This window comes from Ictalurus punctatus, chromosome 11 (genome assembly GCF_001660625.3).
Source record: "Ictalurus punctatus breed USDA103 chromosome 11, Coco_2.0, whole genome shotgun sequence".
In the NCBI taxonomy this organism is placed as follows: Eukaryota; Metazoa; Chordata; class Actinopteri; order Siluriformes; family Ictaluridae; genus Ictalurus; species Ictalurus punctatus.
Genome location: NC_030426.2, coordinates 27,724,507 through 27,743,267, shown reverse-complemented (window position 1 = coordinate 27,743,267; position 18,761 = coordinate 27,724,507). Strand labels below are relative to the sequence as shown.

General features: G+C 39.2%; 1 protein-coding gene across 1 annotated transcript; it reads right to left on the bottom strand.

Moving 5' to 3' along the window:
- Positions 1-2,038: 2,038 nt before the first annotated feature.
- Positions 2,039-5,084, bottom strand: LOC108272226 (serine protease 27). Its single transcript, XM_017480522.3, has 7 exons — positions 4,901-5,084; positions 4,602-4,622; positions 4,323-4,494; positions 3,961-4,229; positions 2,779-2,918; positions 2,474-2,649; positions 2,039-2,373 (listed from the first exon to the last, which is right to left on the bottom strand). Exons 1-7 carry the CDS (start codon positions 4,947-4,949, stop codon positions 2,331-2,333), a joined length of 870 nt encoding a protein of 289 aa, XP_017336011.1. The 5' UTR covers positions 4,950-5,084; the 3' UTR covers positions 2,039-2,330.
- Positions 5,085-18,761: the final 13,677 nt, after the last annotated feature.

Here is an 18,761-nt window from a genome sequence, read left to right as displayed (position 1 = left end):
ACCACAACACTAGCTTGTTTATGGTTCAGAGGTTGACGCTGCATCCTGAAATATTAAGTGGTATTTACTTTGATTTACTTTAAGACTATCTGTTCCTATAGATTTGCTGACCTAAAAATTGGGTTATCTGCCACCAAAGGTGCCATGTTTTATATTGTTTAACACATCTAGACATAAACATCAAGAAATGAATGCCTGAAATTCTGAATTCTATTGTTTCATATTCATCTTTTGATCTCAAACCCAAATGTCTTCAGTGTATAGCAAAACTAAATAACTGGCCTTGCCATTTCAGTACTTTCAGAGGGGACTGTATTCTGCCTATTTGATGACCAAATAATGTTTGATAATACCAAATAATGATTCTTTTGGATATCCAGATTCTTTATTGGAATACCAGAGAATACACACCAGGTGTGTTGGTATTTGCACAGCCCCTACCCCAGTTAGGGATATCACCCTGAATCCAGCCTGTAATTTGTTTAGTCACCATGGATTCAGTGCAGTAGGCATGAAGAAACAAATAACTATAAAGTACATGAACATACTATAAAGAAATTATAAAGCATATTCCTTATGATTATGGACAAGCACATATGCATATAATATCCAAGTTTACCAAGTTAAATTGCATCTATACATCCTTGCTGTTTTGTTATCACTGATAGTCACTAGAAGACAACATTACTCATCATTGCTTGAGAACTACAGCAAACTATGGCAAGTCAAATAGTTCAAAATACACAGCACAGTTTTTTTTCCTTTGTGGTGACAGTCTCTTTGTTCCAAATGGTATAAATCCCTATTTGAAGGGCACTTTGAAGGGAGAGTAATCAAGTTAGTCTTGCTGCAGATTGCTTCAAAGTGAATTTCCAATAAAAATCACTTAAAAATTGAGTTCCGAGTGACCATTAATAATAGTTTTAAAGTAATAGTTTTTTGATTGTGTATAAAAATGAAATCAATGATTTAAGTAAAACCTTGTGTTCTTTATTAGACAATTTTGAATAAATGAACATGACTTGTGTAGAAGTAATCAGTTTTATTATTTCAAAATTAATTTAGCCTCATACACTGTTAATTATAATAACTAGCTGAAATAACTTTTGCTAAAATTAGAACAAAGACATGAGACTTGACTGGGATCTCAGGGATTTATGAACATGTCTGGGATACCTGGCATCATGGAGTCTATTAAACATCAACAGATATTAAATAAAAACTCTGCCAGAAAGCCTGTAATGGGCCGTGGTTGGATCTTCCAGCAGGACAATGATCCAAAACATACATCAAAATCAACACAAAAATGGTTTACTGACCACAAAATCAAGGTCCTGCCATGACCATCCCAGTCCCCTGACCTGAACCCCATAGAACACCTGTGTGGTGAACTGAAGAGGAGAGTCCACCAGCATGGACCTGAAATTTGAAGGATCTGGAGAGGTTCTGTATGGAGGAGCCCTCTCAGATCCCTCGCCATGTATTCTCCAACCTCATCAGGCGTTATAACTATAAAGCTAACCTATGTCCCTGCTTTCAAGCTGTTCCATGACAAAAGTAAAACCAGCAACAGTCAAATTTGTGCAGAGAAAACATATGACAAAGTCATTTAGGATATTTGGCTTTGGGAAATCATTTAGTCAAGAGATTAGGGTTCTTTACTTCACCTATAGCCTATGGCATTAATACTAACTCATTACACATATTTGTAGGTACCAGATAGGGATGCCCACTCTCCCTGTTTAAATTTAGGCTGGTGTATATATATATATATATATATATATATATATTACACACACCAGCCTACTGTATATGCAGATATTTTATTCTTCCTAAGACTGACAATCGCGTGCCTGCTGCCTAACTTTGCACCTGACCCCCAACTCCATGTCACCATTTGCTCTTTGTCTGATGTCTCACCCCAGATATGTTCACTGTTCAAGGGTGGCCCTACTAGGAGCATTAGGCTCCTGGTGACATAGCTCTGTGGTACACATGCCCTTTCACAATGACAAGGTCTCAATACACAAAGGAATTCAAAAAAACGTTTATTTCAGTAAAAAGCTTTATTAATATACCTGCTTGAGGTAAAATGTAATTTATCCCAAATTGTTCACAAATAGTCCACAACTGAAATAAATACTTGGCAACTAGACATTAATTCATTTGTCTACAATTTAATTATGCAAAATAAATGGATTATATCATAATTACAGTACTGCTTTACGATAAAAGCTATATATCAAAACTGTTCTCTTCATCTCCAGTAAAAAAATAAATAAATATAGACATGTGCAGTAAAACAATCTCATGTAAACTAATAAATGTTGTTATCCATCAGTACTGTCACCGGTCGTCCCACTGTATTGGTACCTGGAAAGACACAAGAACACATTTTGGCGAAAACTTAAAGCCAGTCATTGAATCATGAACTGAGTTTGTTAGATAAATTTATGACCAAATAATGTTATACCTGACAAATCCAGGAAGGTCTGATTTGATTATGCTGGATATCCAGATCTGGTACTGGGACACCAGAGTATACACACCAGGTGAGTTGTGCTGTGCACAGCCCTTACTCCAGCTCATGATACCTGCCTGAATCCAGGCTGCACCGAGCTTCGTCACCAATGGACCACCAAAGTCCCCCTTTCAGAAGAGAAAATAACTTTTGTTGTAATCTCAGTGTTTTGCAGACATGATGTAAAGGACCAAACAGTTCTATTATCCGTTCACACTAGAAGGTTGATCTAGGTTCAGATATTTTGCTGAGTGTACCTGGCAGATCCCTGGGCCTCCATTTATATAACCAGCACAGATCATGTTTGTGGTAATGGATCCAGGATTCAGTAGATAATCACAAAGATAAGCATTAGCAATGGGCACCATTGCCTCCTGCAGCACACCAGGCAAAGGCACTAAACACAAACAATAACAAATAAACATCACTATTTATTAAAAAGATAGCAGCTTATATTCATATCTTTGTGTGTATGAATTTGTTTGATTGTAAGTCTGGGACTAAAGTCGGTCTTAAACCATGCCTTGAGAGGAGTTAGTTTAAACTCTATTTGCTCCCCAGACACTTGAGGTACTTCACAACCAGTAGTATATAAAGTTATCAAAGAGGACAATATGTTCAATAATTTTTGAAACTTTAACACAATCTCACATAAAGAGGAAACACTGTCGTGCATCCACAATTAAGATATGTCAAGACACAGGAAGGTGCTACTGTCCATCTTTTTTGTTAATTCATTAATTCATTCATCTTCAGTAATGCTTTATTCTGGTCAAGGCCATGTAATCCATATCCTGGGAACATGGTTGGAGAATTCACTCAAGATGGGACACCAGTCCATCACAGGACACCACACACACACATGCACACAGTCATTTACTGACTAGGGGTAATTTAGAGTAGCCAGGCCACCTAAGTACATGATTTTGGATTGGGAGGACACCGGAGGACCCAGAAGAAAGACACATGAACCCTGAAAGAACATGAGGAACTCTGCATGGACAACAACCAGAGCTCAGGATTGAAACAGGGACCTCGGAGCTGTGAGGCAGCAATGCTACTTTTTCCATTACTCTGCCCCCCAGTTCAAACTTAATCTGCATATGAGTACACTGAACAACGTTATAGCTTAGCTGGACTAATGTTCAGCTGGAGACTTGCCAGATAGAGAAATGCCTGGCAATCTGTTCTGATATACAGTTGTTCCAGCCCCAGCCATGCTCAAATTAAGATTTAATGGTCAGCTCGTTAGGGTCTGGAGGCTGTCTGAGTATTCTCTAAACACATCCTAATTCAAACACTCGAACAGGAGAAATCCAAGATGTTTCCTCTCAGACACCACTCATGGTCAGTTGCCTTTGAGTTGTAGCGTTTCTCTAAAGAGAACACAGTCAATGAACTTCTTGTGCATGGAGCCATGGATTTGTGTTGGATTTTACCTGTAGAGTTCATGTTTCCCCAGCCTGTGATCCAGCTCATAGCATCATCAGGGAAAAGGCTGCCTTGTCCAGCCAGGCACACTGGTCTGACGTAGTCTGAGAAGGTGACAGAACTGTGCAGACGCAGAAGTGCAATGTCATTGTTTTTGGTTGTGCTGTTGTAGTTGGGGTGAAGGATCACCTCCTTAACATATCTGATCATCTGATTGGGATTGAAGCCGTTGAAAGTCTGTTTCCCCAAATACACAGTCACAGCAGACTTTCTTTCCCTGAAAGAAAGAAAGATATTCAGTCATTTGTTCATTTACCTCTCTGAGTAGTGTCAGTACAGTGTTATGTGCATTAATGTGTGTGATGTTAACCTGGAGAAACAGCTGGCTGCTGTTAGAACCCAGTCTTTGTTGACGAGGGATCCTCCACAGAAATGGCCGTCCTGTTTACCATGGCTCTGTAAAGTAACCTGCCATGGCCACGCCCCTTCTGAAGCATTCTCTCCACCCATAATACGGCTGTTAAAATGTGCACGACCACATACTGAGAAAAGGAGAAACTCTATTACACGTTTATTTATTACTCTCTTTTCACTGATTGAGCAGAACAGAACAAAATAAACGTGACTTAAGATTGAGATGAGTACCTACCACTGAGTTGGGAAAGGGAGCCTGTAGTGTGAAAAGATCACATAGAATACGCATTATGAAATGTAAAATACAATGTTTACATACAATATAAAATCCATCAAATATTTAGTAAGCTGTTGATCACAAAGCCTATTCTTATTAGTAGGACACAAATGTTTTGAATCAGTTTAAAATTCAGTTGAATTACATTTTGCCGGCAAAATCTTTTTTTATATTCTGATCTCCTTTATTCAAGCAAACAAAGAAAAATAAATATTGAAACATTTATCAGCTAAGAGTGATAATAGCAAATACTTTACCTTTTAAATATAGGACCAGGGCCATGACTACACACTGATATCTCAGCATTTTTGCATTCAGCCCTCTGCCTCTGTCTCTGTTCAAGTCAGCAAGTGTTCTGGTTCTCTCTTGGCACACTGTTATATCTACCCAGATTTCCCATGGTGCTATTTGTCAGATCTATTACATCACTGGAATGTCCTCCTTAAGTATGTAAATAGCCTACTAGCATATTTCTAGGTTAGGCACATAGCATGCAATTATCTTCAGCACAAGAATTTCATGTCCTTGACAAAACAAACAAGCAGAAAATATATATAATGAGGTTAAAAAAAAGCACTTCCTCAACTTTAATGAGGGCAAAATCTAACAGCTATTTTTATTTATATAATGTTTTCAGCAACAGATATTGTCACACAGTAGTTTTACAGAAATCCAGATGTAGACTTTTTTGCAAATCGTTAGGACTCATATGGGACTATCCAGAGCAGGAAAAGTTAAGTGCAGAAGCTCCAAGTGGAAGTAGAGCATCAGGATAAAATCAGGCAAGGTCCAGAATTCAAGAAGACCCAGAGCAGTGTCAGGATCAGACTTCAGCATCAAATCAGGCAGCAGAGGTCCAGTGCATTGTATTCCACCCCTGTCCAAATCTTATCCACCCTTACAGCCTTGCCACTATGAAGGCATCAACCACAAAGATTCTCAAAAGTTCTCAAAAGTAGTACACCAGAGATTTCTGGTCTACTGAGTTAAGGAGTTCCTCAACATGCTCCTTCCATCACTCAGCAATTTCCCCAGTAGAGGACAGAATATCAACACTCTTCCACACTTGCTCAGCAGAGCTTGTGCATGGCCTTTTCATTTTGCAATTGCTTTCTTTCTCCTATACCCCTCAGTTGAATCACGAGAGCCCCAAACTCTGATCCCTGGCCACGGGAAGCCTATCCCAGGGGACTCTGGACGGGGTGCCAACCCATCACAGGGCACAATCGCACACACTACGGACAATTATAGATGCCAATCAGTCTACAACGCATGTCTTTGGCCTGGGGAGGACATTTTTATTCACTATTTTAGAAAATAACTTTTGTATTACCGCATCACTTACTGCACCAGTTACTGCACTGCACCAGTTACTGCATTTCCAGTCTAATTACATGCTATGTAATTATCTTCTGGAATTCAGGTCATGCACGCTCACAATGTAAACACCAGGGTAGAAAAGGAAATAAGTGGCTAATATTTATAGTTATGATCAGAAATAATTTCCTTGGAATTTCCATTTCATGGACATTTTAGGTTTATTATAATACAACTACTACAACTACTACTACTACTACTACTAATAATAATAATAATAAAATGTAAATATTTTTTGACAAACTGTGTATTTATGGCATCTTTATCTGTCTGTGTAACTGCTGTGGTTCTGACCATAATATCCTTCATATAACAATATTTCTTGGATCTCTAGATGCAAAATCAAATGTTTATCAAGAGGAAGTGTGTGTGTGTGTGTGTGTGTGTGTGTGTGTGTGTGTGTGTGTGTGTGTGTGTGTGTGTGTGTGTGTGTGTGTGTTGGGGGACTGTGCAGACTGTTTGCAGTGGTCAAATTAAATTTCAGTGCATGGAATTCTCACCACAATAGTTGTCCTACAGTGCTGAAACAACAGAGCAAACAAATAACTTTCTAACACGACTCGCAATCCATCTATCCATGATCAACTTTGACTGATCACACTCTCCTGCAAACAAATAATCACTTCTATATAAACCATTAACTGTGCATTCACCTTTATTGCCTTGTCAACTGTACCTACTTCTTTAACCTTTAAAAGTCTATCTGATTTCAGCAGCACCAGAAAAAATCATGTCTTAATTCAGTTTTATTTGTATAGAGCTTTTAACAGTGGACATTGTCCCAAAGCAGCTTTAATGAGCAGCAAGAGGTGACGATGGTGAGGAAAAACTCCCTCAGACGATATGAGGAAGAAACCTTGAGAGGAACCGGACTCAAAAGGAAACCCGTCCTCATCTGGCTGACACCAGATAGTGCGATTATAAATAAATACACCCCTTCTATAAATGTTCTAAGACTACATGCTGAAATAGTGCAGTTGTGCAAGCAGGAAATTCATTACAGTTTCTACAGGAAGTCTGTTTTGTTGAACTTCTCCACTGTTCACTGATGGAGACTCGAGTGTAGAACTGTTTGTGGTGATTGTAGTGTTAAAGCTATCATAGCATAACTGTTCATATGAATTGAGGTCCAAAGCATCTTTATGGTGTTTAAGTGGAACCGTCCTCAGTAATCTCAGTGATCTTCAGACTGCACCATGTGGGACATCCTCAGCAGCAGCATGTGACCTCCAACTGATGAGAACTCCAACCAGAAGTAGAACATCAGGATGGATCAGACCGGTCCAGAAAGCAATCTTACATATCTTACATATTGCTCAGTAATTTAGGAATTATTTTGCATTGAGACTTACTTTAAATTTCATCTTGCTGACAAGATCAGTGGCTTAACTGTAAACATGAACTCAGAATAGCAAATTGTGATTTTACTTTTATTGTAAACCAGCAGTATGCAAAGATTTTATATTTTTATTTATTAACTGTTCAATTTTTAAGGTGGAGGTTCGCAGGCTCCTACTGCTTACAAGCAATATATTTTGACCATGTTTTGTTATTCAGTCTCTACATCAATCAAGTGTTTGGGCAGGGGAATCCTGACACCTAGTGGTAGATGTTAGCTGTGTGTTACTGATGGCAGTTCATGATAAAAAAAAAAAACAGTTTTGGCTCTTGGTATATAAAATGGAGGAGTTTGTGTAGTTCTTCATTCACAAACTTTAATAAACTTGCATCCAGCAAGTCTGCATTCATGATAAAGCTTATGCTACAGACTTTTTTGGCTTGAGATTTTTTTAGGGTCCAGGCAAAAAAAAAAAGTTTTTTAAAAGCATTAAAATTAATGTTTTATTTAAATATGCCTCTCAACAGTCAATATTGGTATTATCAGAATTATACACCATCCATCCATTTTTTCATACTGCTTATCCTACACGTGGGGGAGCCTGGCACCTAATGCAGGGAACTCGGGGTACCCTGGACTGAGTGCAAACCCATTTCACGGAACAATCACACACTACGGACAATTTGGAAATGCCAGTCACCCTGCAGCACATGTCGTTGGACTGGGGGAGAAAACCGGAGTACCCAGAGGAAACCCCTGAAGCATAGGGAGAGCATGCATACTCTGTGCACACAGGGCAGAAGCGGGATTTGAACCCCCAACCCAAGGTGTGAGGCAAACAACTTAACCACTAAGTCATCATGCCCAACCCATTACAGACCAAATTACTGACATGCTGACCTCATCTGTATGAGTTGCACTGAATGGAGTCAGACAGGTTTGTGTAGTTCTGCTGATATCAATTCTGAAAAATATTTCACCCACTTCCTGATTACCCATCAGCAATTCCATCACATTTATTTGTTTACCGGAACTATTTTTTTCAGACCTGTTCTCTCACCGCAAAGTCATTTAATTTTTAACTTTTGTATTACCGCATTATTAGCGTGCACCAGTCACCGCATTTCCAGTCTACACACATGTTATGCAATTATCTGCTGGGATTTCAGGTCATGAGTACTCACACAGTAAACACCAGGGTAGAAAAGGAAATGTCTTAAATACTATTAGTGATGATCCTGTCAAAAAGATATTGGAGATATTTCACTCCTGTCACAGTCATTTCCTGATTATAATAATAATAATAATAATAATAATAATAATAATAATAATAATAACAATAATAATAATAATATACGACGGCGGGGCTAAAGGGACAGCACCATTCCAGCACCTTGGTTGTTTTGGACAGGAAGAGCAAACATGGCTGTGAGGTGGGGCAGCAGAATATGCACTGGTGGTCAGACAGTGGCCCTACGGTGTCCCAGAGGCTCACCCTCAAGCTATTGAGGAGGAAGTCACCCGGATGTTGTGGGATGGAATCTTCGAAGAATCTACCAGTCCCTGGTCCAGCCTCATTGTGATGGTTCTGAAGCCTGACGCCAGTACCCGGCTGTGCAATGATTTCTGGAGGCTCAACCAGGTATCGGAGTTTGACAGCTACCTTCTGGTTCAACAGCACTCTGGTTTGGAACAGCTTCTCTCCACCATTCGAGCTCCACACGCATGCATGCTAACATCTCTCTCTCTCTCTCCCTCTCTCTCATTCTAGATGCCAACGCAAAAGACAATGACGAGGACAGTGGAGAAGAAACTCCTCGGCTGCATTACGCCTCTGCCGACCCTCCTCGGCCTCCTCGACGGCTCCTGGGTCTCTCCTCACGGCAGCTCCAGCACCCTCATCGCACCCTGCGCTTGCAAGACAGCACTGCCCCCGCTCTCCCTCCTCTCCCTTGCAACTATACTCCCACTCCTCACTGTAAATAAATAGCACTGTTTAGGGCACCATCTCGGTCTCCCAGTGTCTGTGTTCTGCCTGCCCAGCCAAGAAGGCTCACTAATAATAATAATAATAATAATAATAATAATAATAATAGTTTTGTTATTAGTGCTCAATTTATTTTAGCTCATTCTATAATCTTAATTTTTTAAAATACATTTTAAATCAACAGAACACATTAGGTCCAAGTCGACATTTCATTAATAAATACATCAGTTTTGATAATAGTGGGCTGTGATTTCCAAAACAATAACTAAAATTTTAAAAATCACAAACCCCCTTGCTTTGCTTCATGGATCTCCAGACCCCATGACAAACTGAAGAAACTAGCACTATTTACAAGCAAATTACTGGATTGCAAAAGTTCATTTAGCAATAGATGATTCTAAGACTTTTTTAGACTGTTAAGCACATAGCACTGCTTCGTATGAAAAGATCAAATTTACAATTTGTATTTTTACAATGCAGTATTCAAACTCACAATCACCAGGCAAAATGCCTTTGAGCATAAATAAGGTATTTATATATAGATGTAAATTCCATATAAGACCTAAAAAACACAGGGAAAATAAATGACTAAGTCTTTTAAGAAACAAAATCGTAAGACCAAATGACATGCCATGCCTATTACTTAAAATAAAGAAACAAAGAATAAAAACACTTTAAGTGTATTTAAAAACAGTACTGTATACTATGAACAATGTATGTGAAAATTGATTAATTTAATATCTGAATATCAGTAAGATGCTCCTGTTTCGATTTTATAAGTACAGGGAAAAGTGTGTGAGACACACTTTAGTAAGCTGAACTAACAACTACATGTGTAAAGGCTGAAGTCTGTAAACTGACTGAAGATTTCAGGAGCAGAACTGAAAAATGTAGCATAAAGTTCTTTCTTTTAAATTACTACTAGTTTTTCTGTAACTAAACTGTCACGAATCGTGACGGAGCAGAGATAGGACGGATATGCGGACATGATCAGCATCTAAACCGCTAGCAGCTGAGAGCAATTCAGACCCACGTGAAATCCCAGCCAATGACAGAACAGGGAGGAGACATGACAGAAACATAAACAAAACCCATGTGTCCAGATGTCATTACAGTCAACAACGGAAAAGCAGGTGCTCACGCATTCGCGCTTAGAGCACGCTGCTTCAAGGGGGAATCGTGACATAAACTGTCTATCTACAAATGCCATAACCTTGGTAGTTTTCTTTGCTCTCTTGCAGGAAGTTACATAACTTGTAAGTAAATTACCAGGCTAATTATTATGACATCACTTCTTGTGTTATACACACCTCTGAGCTGTCAGGTAAAGTCCATTTTAATAATTACTGGAATAAAGGAACAAGCTCTGTGTCACGTAATCCTTGTAATGAAGGTTAGGATGCAAATCCGAATCATGAGACAATAGCGTGGTTGAAATAACAGGCAATGGGTCAGGAGATCTACAAACAAGCATAAACTGGGCAAGGCTGGAATCAGAAATGAGAAACAAGAAACAAGATCAATAAACATGAATCAAAAACGAGAAACAAGAAATAACGGCTTGGTAAGGAGTAAGGAGTTAACACTCAAAACTACACAAGGTACAAAAGAGACACGAGGGGTTTAACATTTATTACATGTACATTTATTAATTTAGCAGACACTTTTATTCAAAGCGACTTACAAATGAGAAACTACAAGCAAAGCGATATATCAAGCAGAGAACAATACAAGTAGTGCTACCATACAAGATCCATTAATTGAGTTCCAGAAGAAGCAAAGTGTGCAGAGTAGAGGTGTTAGTGCGATTTATTTATTTATTTATTTTATGAGTTGGTTAGGTGTTCACGGAAGAGGTGTGTCTTTAGCTGTTTTTTGAAGATGGTGAGAGATTCTGCAGTCTGGATTGAGGTTGGAAGTCAATTCCACCACTGAGGAACAGTTAGTGTGAAGGTTCTTGAAAGGGATCTTGAGCCACACTGAGTAGGTACTACTAAGTGTCAGTCACTAATCGATCGCAGATTGCGTGAGGGAACGTAAACCTTCAGGAGACAGTTGAGGAAGGAGGATGGTGTTCCAGACAAGGTCTTGTAGGTGAGCATCAAGGCCTTGAATTTGATGCTGGCGGCTACAGGAAGCCAGTGGAGGGAGATGAAGAGGGGTGTGACATGGGTTCTCTTGGGCTGGTTGAAGACGAGGCGTGCTGCTGCATTCTGAATCATTTGAAGGGGATTGATGGAGCTGGCCGGGAGACCCAAGAGTAATGAGTTGCAGTAGTCCAGTTTTGAGATAACAAGAGTCTGGACTAGTATCTGTGTAGCCTGTTTGGTGAGGTACTCAGGTGAAACACAAGACAGCTGAAAACAATGACAAGACAGGGGCGGAGACAGGACAAAAACCATAACAAAAGCACATGTAGAAAGTAAACAAAGTCAACGTCACTGAAGACCCAAAAAATGTGCGTTCAATAAGAGCTTGCACATCGAACTCGCGGTTCAGTTCTCTTCAGGCCATCTCTTGGACCTTGGACAGGAACTTGGCTTGAGAGGCCATCTCCTTGACCTCAGACAGGAACATGGCTAGGGAGGTCACCTTATTGACCTCTAGCAGGAACTTGACTTTATGCTGGAGCTCTGAGGATAAGACCGCCTCGTGGGTGTCATGCTGTAGCTCTGCAGATTAGACTACCTTGTGGCTCTCAGGTTGAAGCTCTGAGGAGGAGGTCGCCCCATTGACCTCTGTCTGCAGATTGGCAGAGGAGACCACATAGTGGGTCTTAGGCAGGAGCTTGGGGGAGGAGGTTACCCAGTTTGCCCACCCTTAATAGGTGGTGAATGGCATGGTAGGTGTTTGTGTGAGGCAGGCCTCCCCCAACAGATCGTCCAGGACGGCCAAAGATTCTGGACAGCTGAACACCTTCACGAATAGTCCCACAAACTGAGTTACATTCTCCAGTCCCCTGGATCCCATGACTGCTAGACGCTGCGTCCACTGGCCGGCTGAGCCAAAAAACCAAGACAACATTAACCTTATCCATTACTTCTCACTGGGCTTGGGGTCCATTAGGCTTGAGAAATAGACCTCGCAGTAAACCAGAAAGTATTCAGGGTAGCCAAAAAACCCATCATACCGATCTGGGAGATCTATGAAAGTTCATTGAGGAAACTGGATCGAATCCAAAGCTGGGATGGTTTGCTTGGTTTGTAGAGGTCTCAAATACTTTTTTAGTTATTGTGGACAAATTCTCCAGATGGGTAGAAGCTTTCTCATACTCAAAAGAAAATGCCAACACCGTTGTTAAAATTCTAGCCAAAGAAATAATCCTATCCCATCCTCATCTGGGTAACAACAGATATTGTGAAAAAGTTCATTATTGACTTATGTGAAGTCTGTATGGCCTTAGAAGCAGCCATAGTGGATTCACACCAGCCATACTGATATATGTGCTTGAGCACTGCCCATCTGTAACATGAGCAATACTGCAATCAAGTAGCCCTTAGGGGGCCTCTTCTCATCTCACCTTAACACATACAAATATAGCATTATTTTGTACCAAAACTCAGTCTAACCTGGTGCAAATAGTGGCCCACAGACTCCACCCCCAGGCTTGAAGGTTAAACAAATAATAATGGTAGTAAAACAAATAACAAATATAACAGACAAAGCAGCTAAACCCACCAGCAAACAAACATCAAAAGCAGCAATAGTAAGAAATTATATAAATGATAAACAACACAAAACAAACAACGAACAAGCTTAAAAGCCGGCAAGAAGGAAACAAAACAAAAATATTTAAACAACCACAGTGCCAAAATGCCTAAAACAACCAAAACACAAAACAAAAAAGAGGAAACGGAACAGAAGCAAAACAGAAGCAAAACATGTCAAGCCATGCAGTGACAGAACAGGAAGAGAGACACGCTAATGGCTGGTTTATGCACGTAAAATGCAAAGAAAAGTTAAAAAAAAAATCGAATCCACATACCTTTAAAGGTGGCTGTAGAGAAATGAGTGGGTTTTACATACCAACACGCAGAGATCATACAATCTATCCAGCAGCCAACTACAAAGTTTACTAGATCATGCACCTGTGCAACATACTGAAACCACCTATGATGGTAAACAAAAAAAGTACACCTACCAAGCAGGAGAGCAGCAGTCACCAGACACGCAGCGTGGTGTATGCAATCAGTTCTTTAGTGTGGAGCGATCTGACTCCAATATACGGCAATCAGCCGCACTATGCAGTACAGCGAGCACACCTGAGGAAATGCCAAAAATTTTACAATTAGCAATATACAAATGACTCTAAACAACAGTCCAGAAATTCAGAACAAACATATACCTCTGACCTCTGGCAGCAAAATCACAGAAACATGCAGCAGAATCCCCGAAACAGTGATCAGCTGACCAAGTGACTCAAAGCCTAGTGATGCCTTTTTATATATCCACTAAATGAGGCCCAATAAGGAATACATGCCAAAGGGGCATGAACATCACACAGCCTTGAGGGTAGAGACAAATAACAGCGTCTCACCACACATACATTGCTTAACTTGTTGAATTAGCACTCGCTATGCCCAATCTCAGAACCTAGACACTTGTTCTGTCAACTGTTCGGGCAAAGTCCTAATTGTAGTCATTGTGACCCTATCGGAGAGAAAACGAAGTTGACCTCTAGCAATGGCCCATCTAGAAGGGATCCCAATTCTTGTCTCGGTAATTAGTGTAATCGCAGTTTGTGCCTATTCTGCATATTTCAGCATTGACCTAAGAAGCTTTCACTGAACTCTGTGTCTGTGTGACTTCTTCCCGAGCTCAGTACTGAGAGGGTAACAGCAGAGTGGGTCCAAGAATTTAATTCTGAGGCAGGGATCAACGAAATCTTAACAGTGGCCCATGAATACTTATCATTGAGTTTAATGTCAAACACTCAATACACTACAGGAGTGAACTACATTCAGATGAGTAGTTGTAATAACCTAAATGCAGAGCCCAAGCACGTATGTAACCTGACTCTGACAATGACGTTTGACCTTAATTCGCCAGCTCTGAATATGGCCTTATATGTTTTTATATGATTTATTGGACGCACTTAAGAGGAAAGAGTGAGGGCAAAGTGACTGGTACCTTCTTTTAAAATGCAATTTTTGCACAAACACTTTTACTCAACAGTGTTTTAAAAGTGCCTCATGGGTTGAGAAATTCTTAAAAGGGCTCCCTCTACAATACACCAAGTACAGAGGTAGTGGATTGTCTCATCTCCACCTTCTGAGGCGCCAATGGTTTGCTAGAATATTTTTGGGGCCATCTCGAAATACTTTTTCCATAGCTTCTCCATATACCTCCCTTGCTCAAGCTTTCACTAGAGCAGCTGCTTTTGCCACAGCCCTTGAATCAGGAGAGTCAGCCTTGATCAATTCTCAGAAGGCTGACTTCTTCAACTTGATGACTTCCCTCACCACAGGTGTCCACCAGCTAGGGCCACCTCTATGACAGACCCCGAAAGCCTTTTGGCTACAGTGTCTTGCAGCTGCCTCTATGATTGTGAACCATGTTCAAGTCTTCCACAACCTCCCTCTGTACACATATTTCAGATACACTCCATGGAAGCTTCTGCCAGACACTCAAGCAAACTGGAAAGCTCTTAGAGTTTAACAGATAAATCTAGCAGACACTCCATATAAATGGATTACAAAATGTGTGTAATTATTGATATGGTGAAGTTTTCTGTAAGGAGACATTTATTTAACATGTATGGAAGGAGTCTCCAGTATCAGCGGTTTGTAACAGGTGAAGTTATAACTTTGAGGCTGTACTGTATAAAGAATGCCACCAGTGGGTGATATAATCAAAAGGGAATAATCCGTAGTCTTTAGTGTTTCTGTGTTGCCACTAGACACACACTAACCACACTCAGACCGGTACGGGCACATATGTGTGAGAGTATATTTAATGCGCAAAAAAAAGAAGAAAAAAAACCAACAAATGTTAAACATGAACAGTGTACAATACAATAGAAGTGAAACTAAATACATGAGACATCATTAACTGACTGAAACTAAGAGATTGCCATACAGGGAAGTAAGAAACTGAACAATAATGCTGCACGGTAAAGGAAGTGCTTTTAGTCTAAAATTAGATTCAAGGAAACAATCCGGGAAAATTATTTTGAAAAAAGAAAAAAGAAAAAAAAAACACTTTTTTTTTGTTTAATTACCTTTTAAGTACTAAGTACACACCACTTTAAGAGAATAAACATAAAAATATATGCTTTAATGTTATGAAAAATGTATTCAGTGCAATAATGTTTTTTGCATAATACTAGTACAACCATAAAATCAATAGTACAATAGTATAATCATTATGTGATAATAAAGCAAGTGAGAGCATACTCAGTTATTTATTAGTTATTTTACTCAGTTATATTGATTAATCATATTAGTTGTTTTAACTACTTTAGATTAATTTCTGAAAGAAATATTAGAATATTAGTAGTATATCAGAGGTAGTAGTCTTCTCAGTTTTCACAATATTTCTTTTGTGCTAAATATCTTTTGTAGTACCTCATCTAACCTGAGCGCAATTTGATTATTGATTATTTTCCTATAACAGAACACCCCCTCGTGCTTTATTCCCCTTAAACCACAGCAATATGCCAACTATTAGGCTACATTTTATTATTTATTAAAGAATGACACGTCATCCCTGTTCTCATTTATGTTAATATATAGCAGCTATAAACAGCCCTTCCTTCAACAGCATCTCTTCTTTCTTGCTCTTGAAGTTAATAAGACAAAAAAACAAGATTGTCTCCGAAAGCATAAACTCCTCTGTCCTGGAAATGCCAGAAAACTTAACGTTAGAGCTTTAACTTTGACTGTTACAAAGTGTTTGACACTGGAGACTCCTTCCATATATGTTACATAAACATCTCCTCGCAGAAAATTTCACCTTATCAATGACTACACACAGGTTTTTTTTTAATTAACAACTAAACTCCTGTCAGAGCTGCTCTTACAGGAAATTAATCGACACATTCCGACCAATCAGAATGCAGAACTCAACGACTCTGTGGTATAAAGGCAATATAATATAGGAATGCTAAGAAATAGCTAGTAGGTTGGATGGGAAGTTGGGTAGGAGGCAGATGTTCTTGAGAAGAGATGAGCTGTTCTTGCTTTTCAGCATCACGTCTTTCATCATGAATTCAAAATCAAAGTCAGTCATTGCACTATTTCACTACTGACTGTGTTGAAGTTCACCATCACTGCTTGCTGGGCTCCACAGGTCTTTGCTTATTTCAACTTACTGACAAAAGAAAGGCATGGAAATGGGATTCAGTTATCCACAAATAGGTGTATATAATTACTTGTTTACTTTTTGTTCTCCACGACCCCTCCTTCTCCTTCCAATGCCTTTGCTGCCACAATGGGATAAATACAAGCAAAGGTTTCCAACTAGAGTCTCTTTAAAACCCAAAAAAGGCAGAGTCAGAGGGAATAAGTGGTTGGCATGAGCGTGCACCTGTGGGTAGTTTTACTAATAGGTGTTTTGTGTTGAAGTGAGTGACAGCAGAGAAAATAAAAGTAGGGAGTGACATGGAATGCAGGCAGTGAGACTATGATATAGAAAGTGCTGAAAAGCACTCGCAAACAACAACAAAGGGAAATATAATCCAGGCAAAACAATACTAAGACGTAATCCAAAAAAACATGGTTAGTGAACAGGCAAGGGTCAGGTGGTGTGCAAACAGTGTAAACAAGAGCAGGCAAGGTCAAAAACGCATACAATAAAAGGAGGTGAAAACTGGAGAAAGAAAAAGGGAACAATGTCTTAGTATAGACTGGTACAAGAGACAGAGCGTATACTTCTGAGAGAGTGTATGAACTGAGAATCTATTTACACTGTGAAGTGCTGTGCGGGTAATTGAGTCCAGGTGTGTGTAATCTGTAATCTGGTGTGTGTGAAAGCAAGAGAGTCTGATTGTTGTAGTTCTCGGTGGCCATGTCTGTAGGCCATGCTGTGCTTTGGGACGTGTAGTTAGACACAGATTCCGGAGTTGTCTTTAATGTTGTCACAAGCCTGCTTCATGTTTCCTCCTTTTCCTTGTAACTCATGAGAATGTCACACACATTAATCCCTGGTTTAATTGAACAATATTATCATATCATCATATGATTATCATAATATCAATATATCAATTATCAATTATCATAATATTAATATAATCAATTATATTATAAGGGTATTGGAGCTGGGCTACACCTACTAGATGACTGTCCCTGGAATGGCGAAGTCCTCAAGATAAGTCTATGAGATCAGCCGACTCCGTGGGAACAAGGTCTCTCGAAATTGTTGATTCGTGTACATAATGGTATTCTGGGAAAGCTCTGTCTAAACGTATTGATGTTTGGGTTTAGAAAACTGTATAAATAAGGGAGTTTCAGCTCCGGGTGTCAGATCACATTTTGGGACGTCTCAAACTGTGGGGATCTCGTGTGGTGGAACAATAAAATTGGATCTTGCTTTTCCTCACTCTCTGGTTCCGTGTGGTACTTTACTCTGCACCCGGGCAATTGGTTGTAAGTATACTTGATTTTGTAAATGACTTATAATAGTAACTGTGTAGTGGTCAGAATTATAGCCCACAATCACTACAAACAGAGGTTTTAATATTGTAAATGAAATGTACTACAGGTTCACCATGTGTTAAAATTAATTAAATGTATAAATTATCTCAAACATTTTGATTGAATAAACAAAAGTATCTGAGCTCCAAAGTCGGCTAAAATGGCTGACTTCTGCAGCCTCTGTTTTAAACTCATTTTAACTCTTATTGAACAGTTTATTCAATAAAACTTCGAACTGCACTTGCATCCATTTCAGCCTTCCTTACCTGACAAGATCACAGTGAAATGGATTTTCTGGTTGTAAAAACATAAAAAAATATATATAATCTATGGGCTAACATTCAAAGCCAACATGAAATAAGTTTCATGTTAGTGTAAGCCATATTTCCTACTCTTGATCCAAATGTAACACAATTCTTACGAAATTAACATGTTTCTTATTAAGACTTGGGTAAAAATTGGACCCCCTGCCCTAACCCTAACAAACAAAAAAGCACATAAATACTGGCGTGATCAATTACTTAATTCTATTATCCCTTTAATGTCCACAAGAAACTTTTTTTTTTTTTGCACACAGGACATTGGAAGAGACACATCTTAATTTGAGACCTTGCTTATCTCAAGCATTGAATATTCATATACAAGGTTATGAATTATCCTAACGTGAGCTGTAAGCGTAGCAGATGTGCGCTTCGAACCGTTCATTATTGTATTAATTTGACAAATCAAAATACTGAAATAGAGTCTGTAACAATAGCCTGAATCTGACAAACATTATGATT